The sequence below is a fragment of the Lucilia cuprina genome, chromosome 2 (assembly GCF_022045245.1).
Source record: "Lucilia cuprina isolate Lc7/37 chromosome 2, ASM2204524v1, whole genome shotgun sequence".
Lineage (NCBI taxonomy): Eukaryota > Metazoa > Arthropoda > Insecta > Diptera > Calliphoridae > Lucilia > Lucilia cuprina.
In genome coordinates, this window is record NC_060950.1 from 33,874,273 (window position 1) to 33,890,502 (window position 16,230).

At 28.0% G+C, this 16,230-nt stretch overlaps 2 protein-coding genes across 4 annotated transcripts in view; both read right to left on the minus strand.

The window, feature by feature from the left end:
* The window catches only part of LOC111691225, a 519,435-nt gene extending 511,481 nt beyond the window's left edge, over nt 1-7,954 (minus strand). For 2 of the 3 annotated variants that reach the window (XM_046956730.1, XM_046956729.1), the window contains exon 1: nt 6,486-7,953. The gene's annotated coding sequence lies outside the window, so the exon portion shown is untranslated. Of the gene's footprint in view, nt 1-6,485 lie in introns of all 3 variants that reach the window. The other variant, XM_046956727.1, reaches the window with a different exon arrangement.
* Nucleotides 7,955-14,971: 7,017 nt separating this feature from the next.
* LOC124418506 (aminopeptidase ltah-1.1-like) lies at nt 14,972-15,757 on the minus strand. The gene is made up of 3 exons (XM_046945090.1): nt 15,600-15,757; nt 15,188-15,474; nt 14,972-15,124 (listed from the first exon to the last, which is right to left on the minus strand). The coding sequence occupies exons 2-3, from the start codon at nt 15,347-15,349 to the stop codon at nt 14,972-14,974; spliced, it is 315 nt and encodes a 104-aa protein (XP_046801046.1). The 5' UTR covers nt 15,350-15,474; nt 15,600-15,757.
* Between the last annotated feature and the right edge of the window lie 473 nt (nt 15,758-16,230).

Genomic DNA, 16,230 nt, shown 5'->3' on the forward strand with positions numbered 1-16,230 from the left:
ATAGAAATTTTTTTCAATTAATTAAAAAATTAATTGAAATTATTAAAAATTTAATCAAAATTTTACACTTAAAATTTGTTTAAATAAAAAATAAAGAAAATTAAAACATGTTAATTAAAAATAAACTACCGATAATTTTTTCTGTGTATCACTTTATTGTCACAATTTAACATATAAGGTGTTTCATAAATTGTCAAGAAACTTGAAACTATTATATGCCTAAAATTTTATTGACTATTTAAGAATTATAAATATTAAAAATAAATCTAAAATAGAAAAGAAGGCCAGAAATTTTTTTTCAATCAATTTAAAAATTAATTGAATTAATTAAAAATTTAATCAATATTTTACATTTAAGTTTCAAACAGTTTCAAAAAATGAGATAATTTAGACAAATAAAAATTTGTTTAAATAAAAAATAAAATAAAGAAAATTACAACATGGTAACTGAAAAAAAACTACCGATAATTTTTTCTGTGAGTGCACAGAATAATCTATATATATAAAATTCTAACGTTACTGACTGACTGACTGACTGATTGACTGATTCATCATCGCACAGCCTAAACGGTTAAAGCTAAAGAGCTGAAATTTGGACAGGGGGTTGGTCTCCCACCAAATAGATCCACTAAGACGGGATTTTTGGAAATTCGAATGTTTAGGGGGTAAAAAAGGGTAAAAACGGGTAAAATCGGTAACCTCATATCTCCTAAACTAGAAAAGATACAAAAATAGTTTAAAGCTTATCGTCGTTCATTTAAAAAATAAGCGGACAGGTGTCTGGTACTTTTTTCAATTTCGGCCCCTTTAGGGAATAAACGGGTAAAAACTGTATTTTAGTACTTTTTTTGCACCCCATGTATCTTTTAAACCAGTGAACATTCAAACAATATTTTTGACTCCTTCATAACTTGACGAAAAAATAAAAATATAAATTTAGTACTTTTTGGTTATTCGGATGTTTAAGGGGTGAAAATTGTACCTATTTTTGGTACTTTTTTCATAAAACATTGATTTTGGTTTATTAACTTATACATATAAATACGTAATAACGGGCTCCCACTACGATGTTGCACAGAAAAAACTAAAAATGTGTTTCAATTATCAAAATAATTGTATCAAGCAAGTTTTGCACCTATCACCAAAATGATGATATCAATTATCAAAATTGTAAAAAGTAGGAAAAAACAATTTTTTTTTCCAAATAAAAAAATTATTGAAACAATTAATACCAATAATAAAACCAAAATTTAAAAATAATTAATTCATTAATAGAATAAATTAAATAGCTTAATCAAAATATCTCAAAAAGTCAATTAAGTAGATTATTAAATGAAGCAAAAAAACTAATTGCATTTTTATATTAAATTGATTAGAATTTCAATTAAATTAATTATTAAAATAATCGATTTCCTAAATAAAAATCAGTTATGTACATGATTGCGTTAATCAAATTAATAATTTTTTTTTTTTGAGAAAACTAATTAAATTTATAACTGCATTAAATAAACAGTTTAATAGAAATCCAAACTTAAAATCAATTAAGTATATAATGAAATAAATCAATTATATAATTGATTTTTTTATTTTAAATTTATTAACATTTTAATTAAATTAATAAAGTCATTAATAGAAATTTTATTTAAAATTTTAGTTGAGATCATAAAATATTCTCTAAGTACTCCACAAAGTTTACAAATAAAAACGAAAATATATTTTTATTACAAAATTTTATTTTGTTTTTTAATATATATATTCATACTGAATACATTTATAGTTAACAATTTTCATGGATATAGTAATATTTATTTTAAAATACAATATATTTTATTTTTTACATTTATAATTAGTTAACAATTTCTGTCAATTTTCTCATTTATTTTAAATATAAATGTTTTTAAAATTATTAAAGTATATTTTATTAATAAAAAAATATACATATTTTTATATATAAATTGTTCATTTAATTTAGATATATATTACATATTTTTTATGTAAAGTTATACATTTACATTTAATAATTAAAAATAAAGTTTTATTTTTAATTTATAATAAATGTACATAAATTATTTTGAAAACAGTTTACAAATAAGACTGTTTAAGTTTTATACATCGCTGGACAACTCATGTTTAATGGAGGAAATTTTAGTCGATTTTTTTTGTAATGGTATATCATAAAAACAGTTTTGAATAAAATTGTAAAATAGTTCCGATTCTTCGGGATATTGTAAGTTAAATACAAAAAATAACTTAATAAGTATATCAAATGCTTTTAATATGTTACAAAATGGATACCTTATATTATCTAAATAAATGTTAATGGATTTAATGTTTGGGAATTGTCCCACAATTAAAAGTTTTGGTTGAATAGAGCGATTTTGAAGTTTAAGCAATTTAATTTTTGTTTCCAATTCCTGACTGCTGTCTGCTAAGATAGCAAAACCATTTTGTGAATCAGCAATGGAAAATTTTTTTCTTATTTTGCTGCCACTAGGATCAGTATTAACCTTTTGGTTAGGGGGAAATATGTAGTGAAGGTACCACAGAACAGCGAATGTTTTAGATTCTGAAATGACACAAAAATACAAAAATTAAAAAATATATATATTTAAAGATGTTATTGACATATATGTATATATACATACCTTCATTGTGAGCATCAAGTTCTAACAGTTTTTGGGATACAAATGCTGAAGATACTTTTTGTTTTAGTAAAGTCAACATTTTATCTCCTAGTTGAGACCATCTCTCGTATAAATTTTTGGCATTTGGAAATTTAATTTTAAAATCAACATCGATCTAAATGAAAACAGTAATGACAAAACGTTTAAGGGTCCATTATAAAAATATTAATAAATAAATAATAAGATGTAAAAATATTAAAAATTACCAATTGCCAAGCAGAAGGTTTTTTGAACTCTGGCCACAATTTTAATATTTCGGAGGTTTTTTTCGAGTCTTTCATCTGTTTAAATCTCAATGGGGCACATTGTTTCCAATATAAGCAAAAATCTTCAGCAGTTGTTTTTTCATCTCTCAAATACATCAAAATTAGATCATAATTATCTTCAACATCTAAAATACACATTCAAATTCAACAATAACTTAAAAAACATAAAGAAAAATATGCAAATATATCAACTTCACTAAAAACTACACGTTTAATTACCATTTTCAATTTTATCAGGTATCTGATTTTTACATTTGAATGTATCTTTTGCCACTCTTTTGTGATTTGCCAGTTTGTTGTATATTTTACCTCTTTTGCCATTTGTGTAAAATTCCTAAATTGTTTAGATTTATTTTTATACATTACTGTTTTTACTTAATTTTTTCTATCTTACCATTTCTTCAGTCGGGAAAAGAGAACAAATTTCTTTTTCTAGTTCTGTGCATTCAGAAAGAGAACAATCAATACCATGGCTTTCAATATATTTTGTGATTGTGGATATCAAGAGATTTCTTTGCTCATCATATAATTTCCCATTTTTCTTATAAAATGCATAAATTTCCTGGCCATTATATGTGGTTTTAAGTATTTCTTTTACGGAACAAATTATTTTTTGTGTAACATTCGTAGATGTTGACAAATCAACATCATTCGTAGATGTTGACAAATCAAGCGATTGCATCCACTTCTTCAAATTAGTTTCAAAAATTACTTGGTCTCCCACCGGCAAATCACTAAACAGTTTAGCAATGTGAATTGGCGATAAGATTTTAAGCACTTCGATAGTTATTCTTTCATCTAAAGATTAAAAAGGACAAATTTACAGGTCAAATAATTACTTCAGCAAGAGTGAATTTTGAAAAAAAGTTTTAAAAAGTTAAGTATTTTTTAAATTTTGTATACAAATGACTTAAATTCCATTCTTCTAAAATATCTCCAATATCAATAGTATCCATTTTAATATATATTTTTATAATATTCCTTTATTTTTAAAAGCGACTTTCCTTGGGTATTCTTAACAACTCCAATTGGAGGACCAACAAGATCATCAATATTGACAAATTTATATGATTCAGAAAGGGTACCATACTCAAACGCCGAGTAATGGTTGTTGAATTCCGCACATATTCTTCTACAGCAAAATATTATTTTATTAAAGTTTGTTTTAACAATAAGGAAAATTTGATAAAGTTCAAAATCATTATTAAATGTATATATAATTTGTCTGTTATTATATTTATAACCCCAAATTTTTGCCTCAGAAAATAGAGAAATATTTTCAACCGATATTTTTAGCTTAAAGCTTATATTTTTTTTAATTTCAAAATCATAAAATTGCTTTGTAAATATGAAATCTTGAGAATTTTGTTGAATTATGTAATTAATAAAGGACATTTGCTGTTTGAAGGAAAAGCTTTTCGCAATATTTTTTCTAGATGTTATAACATGAGAATAAATTTTGAATTCTTTGTGCTTTCCTTCAAATTTAAAACTCCAAAACTGTCTTAGAGGACCGCATTGCTTTATCACTGTGGCGTAATGTAATAGAAAATGAAATTTAGGTGTAAGATTTTTTTTAAATAGTAGTTGATAATCCTTGTTAAAATTTGTAACTTTTGTCTCTATTTGTTTAATTAAAGCTTCGGAAACTTCGTAACACAAGATGTCTTCAATTAATTCAAAAAATTTTAGCAAAAACGACCAAACTGCATCTTTATTTGGTATATAAGCGCCCAATAGAATGGTGAAGTATTGGCAAAATGCCATCATTTGTTTTGCTGATGTCTTCAACTTCCTATTTTCTAATTCATTGTTTGTTATGTTGATCTTCTCGCTGCCTTTGTCATGATCATCATAGTTAAAATTTTTGAGACGATTGTTAAGTGTATCGATTGAAAGATATTTCATAACTTTAATGAAATAATTCAAAGCCTCAGTTAAAACGTAATGACATACACCTTCAAATAAATCATGCATTACGTCAACTGTATAATTTTCTGTACAGTGAAACGAAGGAATCTCATTAAATGCGCATATTGAATTTATTCCATTATCCATCATTACACCACCCTCTATAGATTCCCTGTAATTTAATCTATTCCGCAAAATATTTTTGTCTTCATTTGTTTGTTTTTGAGCTTTCTGCTTGTCCATTAAACAGAATCGACAATAATGTTTTGCTGAAAAGGACTTGGAGAATCCAAGTGTAATGTTTAAGGCTAGATTATCACCCAGAAATAACCCCATTATAAAATGTACATTTTGTGTGCCGTTTTTTGTTTTTATTTGAATCCCTTCAATTTCAATTTTCCTTAAAGTGTTGACTAAAGGTTCGTAGCATTTATTTCCATAAAGCTTAACGTCTTCAGATTTAATTGAGCAGGCTAGAAAAACTTCGTCTAACTTTGAACTTTTTGTTGGTTTACATGGAAAGCTGTAATAAAAGTTGCAAACAGAATCTCTGTTTGCTTTTGATCCAAGCGGATTATTTATCCCAAAATCGTCCGCATAAAGAAAATATGGGATAGTAATTTTTTCTTCATATAAGTTTTTCTTTTGATTCCAAAGTTTCCCTTGAATGAAATTTACATATGTTTCATTTTCTTCTATTTCTTTTATGTGAGCTAGGACTTCTTCAAGGTAGTTATCATGTTCAAATAACTTCTTTAACTGAAACTCTAATGGCATAATTACTCCACTAGATTTTAAATTATCATCGAGTTTTTTCTAATTTAAAATTAGAAGATACACCGTCGAATAAAAACTGTATATCATATAAAACATCAGAAAACGATTTGTTTATCGAGTTGTTAGGGTTTTGAGTTTGCTCAAGGAAATTTAAAATTGGTTTTAGTATTAAATCCTCGAGACTCTTTTTGATATTATTTACATCTGATTTAGAAAAATTGCTGAAGGAATGCATATTTATAATAAAATTCTCAGCAGACTCATAAACGACAGAAAGTTCTTTTTTGTAATTAAAAATTTGAGTATTTTCGGAAATTCTGCTACATTCCATTTCTTGTATTTCAGTATTATTTCGTGATTCATTGCTGTCAATACATTCAAAACTACAGTCCATTTCTTCTTGATTTAAATTAACAATAGCATCTGCCTTGAGTTGGAAATGTCTGAGTACATGTCTTTTAAAAGAAAACTTTTGATAAAATAGCTGATAACAATCTTTAAATGTACATTTATAGCCATAGTTTGGCGGAAAAGTATATCGTTTAATGTGCTTAAATAATTCTTGTGGAGAATTGTAAGTGTTTTCACACATAAAGCATTTAATTTCCATTTTCTTATTTGGTTTAAGCTTAAAAAATAAAAATTTAAATATTTTGAATTTTTTCCTAACAAATTTGTAATTATATTTTTATGAGAAATTTTTAATAATATTTTACAAATAATACCAAAGAAATATAGACGCCGTGGATTAAAAACGGTCATGCCGCCGTTGAAAACTTTTGATTGGCTTGGTTTTTCTGCCTACGCACCTCAACTTTGATTCTTTTATTACCATGTTTTGACTTACCTTGTATTTGCAGACACTATTATAATTGCTGTTGTTTCGCCTTAAGATATTTACTTCCAATGTATTTTCCACACGGCAAGCTTGTTTTTGCACTTCCAATAAATTTTTAGGTTATGATCTTCAAATATTTGAACACAATATTAACACTTTTGTTAAGTATTTCTATACTTTTGTTAAGTATTTGAACACAATTATTTGGTGCAGGCGGCAATGGTCTTTAGATATTTGTAGACGATGTTATTGTTTATCTGATTCAATTTTCACACGTCAAGCACTAGTTTTTAGATTTATTTAATTTTGTTCGGTACGTAGGTATATATTTGCACACAATATTTTAATGCCGGCCGGTGTTTTTTGGACCTCCAAAAAAATTTAGGTTGGAATTCTTTATGTAGACAATATAATTAACTTTTTTCTGCTACAATTAACACACGACCAAAATCTTTTCAGGTATTTGCACACAATTTTTTAATGCGACGCACTGTTTTTAAAAACTTCCAAGAAATTTTTAGTTTATGGACTTTTGTAATTGTAGGCTTTTAACTAATTTTTAAAGTTTTTGCACATAATATTTCTATGGACACGCTATATTTTAGATTTGCAATCCTTCTTTTATTTACTCTTTACACACCGAAAACACAATTAACAATGACTCAAAAATATGATGCAATAATATATAAGCTTTAATTTTTTGTTTATGTATTTGTTTTTCTCCAAAAAAATGACATAAAAAAGTAGAACACTCTCGTCTATAAAACGCACAAACAAGTTAAAACAAAAAACTTGTAACAAAAAAATATATTTTTTTGTAGATGGCCATTCCACGCCTCCTTTGTAAAATTTCATTACGACACACAAATATTTTTGACATAAAAATAACAATATAATTGATTATGTATATAATGTATAGTTAGCAAGTAAAACTCACAACAAGTAAATACCGAATTTTTTATAAAGTTCAAAATAGAAATTTGCAATTGTTTTTTTTTGGTTTTTTTATGTTATGTATAAACTTCATTAACAAATTTTTCCAAATTTTATATAATTTATTAATAAACTTTGCATATATTCGTGATGGTAGTGTTTTTTATTTAATAGGAGTAAACAATAAATTTTATTTGTACTAGTTTACTTTTTGCAAAAAAATAAGAAAGTTGAACAGAAAAGAAAATTTAAAAAACAATGAGATTTGTCTACAAAAAAGGGGAGAGTAGAGAACCAGAGAAGCAAGCTGATCACTTATTTTCGGCGGCGGTTGAATGGGTAAAATTGGTCGGCGGGGGCGGCTAATCGACTTTACGCCGAGTTTTTACCGGCTCATAAAAAAATCGGCTTAGCCGTGTTTATTTTATTAAATGTACCAAATTTTAGTAGGTTTCGTTTTTTAAAATTGGAGGTTTATTTTAATAACTCGGTAAGCCTCTCGCTATCAGCATAATAACCGGCGGCGACGGGGCTCGTGAAAATTAACCGGGTGTTCGGCTAGCCGCCGGTCGCGCCGATACGGCTTGCTACTTTGTAGAGTACTCAATAAACAATCTGAAAAAAAAGCAAAACAACACGCATGGGTGTTGTATTTGTTTTTCGCCTTTTTTCTACTTCTTGAGCTTACATGACAGAGATGCAAAATCTATTACTTTGTACTTTTTTACATAAATTATTAAGATTCTCATGATAGATGTTTAATATAAACCAATTATAAGTTTCTTTTGCAATGCAGACATAAAATTAATTAAGAAGTTTACAAATTTTTGTTTGAGGTCAGTATAATAATAGTTGAATCTCAATTTCCCATGCCTGTTACTACATTATCCAGATCAAAGAGTATTTATCCGAGGGAGAATATTTTATGTGAAATTTGACAGTTAGTGTACTAAAAGTCCATATAAAATATTAATCTGCTGTGCATTTTTTATTTATTTTATTCGAATTATGACATACTAAATATGTACATGTAGGTACATCCAAAGCTTATGAATAAAGTGACATCATAAGACCAACAGATTTTGTCATGTTGTATATGTTGTACTTCAAATTTTTTACAGTTTTTAGTTTTATATACTTTTTTAAATCTAATATTAATATTGGTATTTCTTATTTTATTATAACTAGATAATTTTACCATATGTAGTCATGTTACATATTAACGAGAAATTCGTCAATGAAATATAATATAAAAAATATAATATTAAATATATAAAATAAAAAATTGATTGAATGAAATAAAAATATAATTAAATATAAGTTAAAAAATAATTAATAATTTAATTGAAAAAAAAATATTTTTGTTTAATTAAATAATTAATTGAATCAATTAAGAGAATAATTAAATGAAACTCGAAATTATTTTTTTTCTGTTAATTGAAAAAAAATAGGTGATAATTTTTTCTGTGTGCAACATTTTGGAATAGAATTTTTATTTCGTTAATGAAATTAAGCATGTAGAGCCCGGAGTAAATGAGAATCTATAAAAGAGGACTTTTTGGTACTTTTTCGTTCTTCAAAAGGTACTTTTTGAATTTCCTATAATATTGAACCTAGAAACATGAAATTAAGTATGTAGAGCCCGGAGTAAATGAGAATCTATAAAAGGGGACTTTTTGGTACTTTTTCGTTCTTCAAAAGGTACTTTTTTAAATTCCTATAATATTGAACCTAGAAACATGAAATTAAGAATGTAGAGGATGGATAAAGTGAGAACCTATAAAAGGGGACTTTTGGTACTTTTTCGTTCTTCAAAAGGTACTTTTTGGATTTTTGTATAATATTGAACCTAGAAACATGAAATTAAGCATGTAGAGCCCAGAGTAAATGAGAATCTATAAAAGGAGACTTTTTGGTACTGTTTCGTTCTACAAAAGATACTTTTTGAGTTTTCTATAAAATTTAACCTTGAAACATGAAACTAAGCATGTAGAGCCCGGAGTAAATGAGAATTTATAAAAGGGGACTTTTCGTTCATCAAAAAGTACTTTTTGAATTTTTTATAATATTGAACCTAGAAACATGAAATTAAGTATGTAGAGCCTGTATTAAGTGAGAACATACAAAAGGGGACTTTTTGAAACCGTTTCGTTCTTCAAAAGGTACTTTTTGGATTTTTGTATAATATTGTACCTAGAAACGTGAAATTAAGCATGTAGAGCCCGGATTAAGTGAGGTCCTATAAAAGGGGACTTTTTGGTACTTTTCCGTTCTTTAAAAGGTACATTTTCAATTTTCTATAATATTGAACCTAGAAACATGAAATTAAGCGTTTAGAGCCTGGATTAAATGAGAAACTATAAAAGGGCACTTTTTGGTACTTTTTCGGTCTTCAAAAGGTACTTTTTGTGTTTTTTATAATATTGATCCTAGAAACATGAAATTATGCATGTAGAGCACGTAGAAAATGAGAATCTGTAAAAGCGGACTTTTTGGTACTTTTTCGTTCTACAAAAGGTACTTTTTGAGTTTTCTATAAAATTTAACCTAGAAAAATGAAATTAAGCATGTACACCCCGGAGTAAATGAGAATCTATAAAGGGGACTTTTTGGTACTTTTTCGTTCTTCAAAAGGTACTTTTTGAATTTCCTATAATATTAAACCTAGAAGCATGAAATTAAGAATGTAGAGCCCGGAGTAAATGAGAATCTATAAAAGGGGACTTTTTGGTATTTTTTCGTTCTTCAAAAGATACTTTTTGAATTTCTTATAATATTTAACCTAGAAACATGAAATTAAGTATGTAGAGGATGGATTAAGTGAGAACCTATTAAAGGGGACTTTTGGTACTTTTTCGTTCTTCAAAAGGTACTATTTGGATTTTTGTATAATATTGAACCTAGAAACATGAAATTAAGCATGTAGAGCCCGGAGTAAATGAGAATATATAAAAGGAGACTTTTTGGTACTGTTTCGTTCTACAAAAGGTACTTTTTGAGTTTTCTATAAAATTTAACCTAGAAACATGAAATTAAGCATGTAGAGCCCGGAGTAAATGAGAATCTATAAAATAATAAATAAAAGGGGACTTTTCGTTCTTCAAAAGGTACTTTTTGGATTTTTGTATAATATTGAACCTAGAAACGTGAAATTAAGCACGTAGAGTCCGGATTAAGTGAGGACCTATAAAAGGGACTTTTTGGTACTTTTCCGTTCTTTAAAAGGTGCATTTTGAATTTTCAATAATATTGAACCTAGAAACATGAAATTAAGCGTTTAGAGCCTATTTTTAAGTGAGAACCTATAAAAGGGCACTTTTTGGTACTTTTTCGTTCTTTAAAAGGTACTTTTTGTGTTTTTTTATAATATTGCTCCTAGAAACATGAAATTAAGCATGTGGAGTCCGGAGTTAATTAGAATCTATAAAAGCAATCAGGGACTTGAGTGAATGAAAATTTAAACTGGAATATTTTTGAATTTTCTATAATATTGAACTTAGGAACATGAAATTAAATAAAATAGGACCTTTGGTACTTTTTCGTACTTCACTGGTACTGGTACTTTTAGAGCTTTCTAAAATATTGAATATACAAACATAAAATTAAACACGCAGTATCCCAATTGAACGAAAATTGAAAAAGCATACTCTGGTACTTTTTTGTTCTTTTACTAATACTTTTCGAATTTTCTATAATATTGAACCTAAAAACATTAAATTGGACATGTAGCTTCCTGATTGTATAAAAATCTTTATGCGATTTTTTTGGTTTCTGGTTGAAAATTAAACATGCGTCATCCTGATTTAATGAAAATATATATAAAAGCACTGTCTGGCACTTTTTCGTTTTTCAACTGTTTTTTCTAATTTTCTGTAATATTAAAGAGTTCTCTAAAAGGGGAATTTTTGATATTGCAGATATATATACATTTACAATAATGATATTTATTTTTTCCCTTACGATGAGGGTAGCGAAGCACACTGGTATAGCTAGAAAGTTTTAATAAATAATTAATAAAATTTAATTAATACTAAAGTTGTTCCATACAAATGGAAAAATTGTTTTTTTTGCACGTGTATGCTATTGCAAGTGTACGATATTTTAGTTAAATAACTTTTATCTAATTTACTATTTCTACACACTTAAAAAATATTTGACATCCTTCGGCAAAAAGAAAAATAAATCAAATTTATTTTACAACAAATTATTATGGTTTTGTTTTATGAATTAGGGATATTGCCCTACAAACATACATATATTAGATAAATCCACCTTTTTTTATTCAAAAAATCCAGTTAGATTTATCAACTGTATAACTACCATTTTTGCACTATTATTTTTTTCTTAAACTTAATATTAGCTTACACAATGTTTTTTTTTTTTTTGGAAATATTGATGACCAAATCGAAATTTCGAACTTCAAAAACAAAAAGTCATTAAAAACCCTCTAATCAACATTAGTAATAATTTATGACCATTTACATTTTTACCCTCATAACTAACAAGAGCTATATAATATCTGTAAGAATCGAAGAAAACCCGAGCAACGCCGGGTACATTTAGCTAGTTTATTATAAAATGATTACATTCAAACAGGTAAAATTTTCATGAATTTTGTTAATATCATTAAGCCAAATACATATTGAAATTATATGTATACTTACTTTTGTGGCGTAAATTTTGCACCTATTTAACTACACCTTAAATGAGAACTCATGTAACCAACAAGTTAGACTGCTATATTCGGCTGTGCCGAATCTTAAATACCCTCCACCAGCTACTTCTATGTTATTACTTTTCTAATTGATCAAATATTTGTAGAAATAAGTTTTCTCATGTCTTTAATAGAAAAAATCCCAAAAGTTAAATCTATTACAATTCCAAGATTTACTGAACATTATAAATTTAGTAATTTGCATGTTTGTATGTGTGTGGAAGATTTAAAGATTTTTAAAATACAAATACATATATAATTTTGTTCTACACAAAATTTTGTTCAAGACAAATTGATAATGCTCTTTAAATACGGTTAAAGCGCTTTTAGGGGCTGGACCTAGTATAAGAGAAATAGAAGTATACTAAACTATTATTTTTGCCAAATTATGTATCAATAGCTTAATTTGGTAATAAGTAATGTGAGTTTAGGAGATTTTCGTAAAAGGACTTTGTATGGGAGCTATGACCAATTATGTACATAAAGACAATATTTCAGAATTCTACTTGGTAATAAATATTGTGAATCTAAGTGATTTTCTGGACCTAGTATGAGAGCTATGACCTAATATGGACCGGTCAGAAAACAATTTTATAGTGAATGTTTTGTTAAATGTATGGATATAAACATTTGGTTATGAGTTATGTGCGTTTTTTCTGATTTTCGGAAGGGAACCTTGTATGTGTGTTTTTCTAAAAGGGACCTTATATGGGAGCTATGATCAATTGTGGACCGTCCGGAAAAACATTTCACAATGTTATTTCTCTGTATATAAGAATACTTTTACCAAATTTTATATCAATAACTTAACTTAGTAATGAGTTATGCGCGTTTAAAAGATTTTCGGGAGGGGACCTTGTATAAGAGCTATGACCAAATATGAACCGATCGGAAAAATCTTTCTTTGTAATATTTCTGTATATAAGAGCAATACTTGTACCAAACTTTATATCGATATCTTAATTGAGTAATGATTTTCGGGATGGGACCTGATTTTCGGAATGGACCTTGTATATGAGCTATCACCAATTATGGACCGATCCAAAAAAGCTTTCATTGTAATATTTCTATATATAAGAGCAATACCTGTACCAAATTTTACATTGATATCTTAATTTAGTAATGAGTTATGTGCGTTTGAGTGATTTTCGGGAGGGGACCTTGTATGGGAGCTATGACCAAATATGGACCAATCCAAAAAAGCTTTCATTGTAATATTTCTGTATATAAGAGCAATACATGTACCAAATTGTTTATCGATATCTTTATTTAGTAATGAGTTACGCGGGTTTAAGTGATTTTCGGGAGGGGACCTTGTATGGGAGCTATGACCAAATATGGACCGATCCAAAGAAACTTCCATGGTTATATTTCAGCATATAAAAGCAATATTTGTACCAAATTTTATATCAATATCTTGATTTAGTAATGAGTGATGCGAGTTTAAATGATTTTCGGGAGGGGACCTTGTATGGGAGCTATGACCAATTATGGACCGATCCAAAAAATCTTCCATAGTAATATTTCCGTATATAAGAGCAATACTTGTACCAAATTTTATATCGATATCTTAATTTACTAATGAGTTATGCGAGTTTACGTGATTTTCGGGAGGGGACCTTGTATGGGAGCTATGACCAATTATGGACCGATCCAAAAAAACTTTCATTGTAATATTTCTGTATATAGGAGCAATACATGTACCAAATTTTATATAAATATCTTGATTTAGTAATGAGTTATGCGAGTTTAAATGATTTTCGGAAGGGGACCTTGTATGGGAGCTATGACCAATTATGGACCGATCCAAAAAAGCTTTCATAGTAATATTTCTGTATATAAAAGCAATAATTGTACCAAATTTTATATCAATATCTTAATTTAGTAATGAGTTATGTGCATTTAAGTGATTTTCGGGAGGGGACCTTGTATGGGAGCTATGACCAATTATGGACCCATCCAAAAAATTTTTCCTCTGAATAAATTCTATTATCATAAAATTTTAATTTCTAAAATTTAGTGAAGATATCGATATAACTACGGAAGTTATTAACAAAAAACCAAATTTCCGGGAATATGTACTTTTGTATGGGAGGTATATGAAATTGTGGACCGATTCTGGCGATTTTCCACAGATATTAAGCTTTTCTGTGGAAACGAATATATGCCGATTTTTATGGAATTATCTTGCATAGTTTTCGAGAAAATTACATCAGAATGTGTAAAAAATGCTTATTTTTTTCGAGGTTGTTTCAAATTTTGATTCATAACTTTTCCCGATGTGAACCGATTCTGCCCATTTTCAATACCAAACTGCTTAGGATAACAACAAATATTTTCGGTGAATTTGGTTGATGTCCTTGGCTTAGTTTTAACGTGAGCGTGTTTTAGGCAGACAGACGGACAGACAGACGGACATAGCTAAATCGACTCAGAATTTCATAAGGACCAAGAATATATATACTTTGTTGGGTCTTAGATGAATATTTCTTGGTGTTACACACGGAATGACAAAGTTATATATACCCTCTATCACCACTGATGGTGGTGGAGGGTATAAAAAGTAGTGAATAATAATTATCATAATTGTTTTTAATAAATAAATGTGTTACTTTTTTATACCCTCCACCACCATCAGTGGTGATAGAGGGTACATATAACATTGTCATTCCGTGTGTAACACCAAGAAATATTCATCTGAGACCCAACAAAGTATATATATTCTTGGTCCTTATGAAATTCTGAGTCGATTTAGCTATGTCCGTCTGTCACTAGAATGACAAAATTTAAGATGTCTACATGGCCAATGTTTTTGAGAGTTAAAAATTTTAGGACAAACATATATTACTTACTCTCCGGTAGCAGTACCCTGTGGTAATTCCAAAGTAAGTTTAGCACCAATATCATCAACTGGATCGCTAACAAAGTGGTTTAGTGGAATGGAAGACTTTCCAGAAACTATTTCAGCATTCAAAACTTTAACATCACGCACATCCAACAACTTAAATAATAAAGAAATTTTTATTACTAAACGCAAAGGCAATTTAGAAAGTGTAAAACTTACAATAGCAGGCAAATCCTTTTCCAATACATTAAAACGATGGGTAACTGAACCCTTCAACTTGGTGTTTTCAAAATCTACCTTCCAGTTCAAGACACTGTGTTGTGTGGTAATCAATTCTGGTTGGGAGTAAGAACTTGGATCAATTTTACCTAGACGACCCATTTTGCGTTGACTTTGTAGCGAATACAATGGAATTGTTTGTTGGAACCTTTTCGTATTAGGTGACGCTGGCGCTGTTAATGATGACGACGAAAATAGATGTTGTGTACTTAGAGTACGTGTTGAAACTGAGGGAAAATTGTGGAAAAAAGTTAAAACACTTGTAGAACACAATTACTTCAATAATGATATCAGATTATCAATGGTTATATGCTTATACTATTGAAATAATCTTATCACTAATGTGCATTACTTTAATTTAAAAGTTGGTTGGAATGTGTGGCTACTGTGGTAAATCAAAATATTTATATTAAAGTTATGAATCGTGGTTAATAGTTGTGCTGGTTGCTAACAACAAGTATTTTCTTTTTTTACAATAAATGTGAGGCACTATATCCCATATTATAAACTGGAGTGTTACATTAGAACAAAAACTAAATTCAGTTGGCATATTATTTGAGTGGGTGGAATTCATCACCTTTGGCGATTAATAAATTTTTTGCTTTCTTACCGGCAAATAAAATTAATTGCTTATAAATTGCAATTTGCAACTCAATTCACTTGATAATGACATCAACAAAAAACATTAACCTAAATGATGAATGAATATTCTGGCAACACTAGAATGCTAAAATTTGCAAAAACAATGCTGTTGCCAGATAAATTAGATTACAAGTGGAGGGATTTTAGCAAATCTCCAGTTTGCTTGTTTTACTGGAATATTTATAGTGTCTCACATAAGTATTCGAATTTGGCTGTACTTTGAAAAGAAACATAATTAAATAATATTTTTGTGTGTGAAATAAATAATTAAATTTGTTATATTGTCTAAAGTCCTATCACACTCTTTAAAATTTAGAAAAATTACATTTACCTCAATTGAT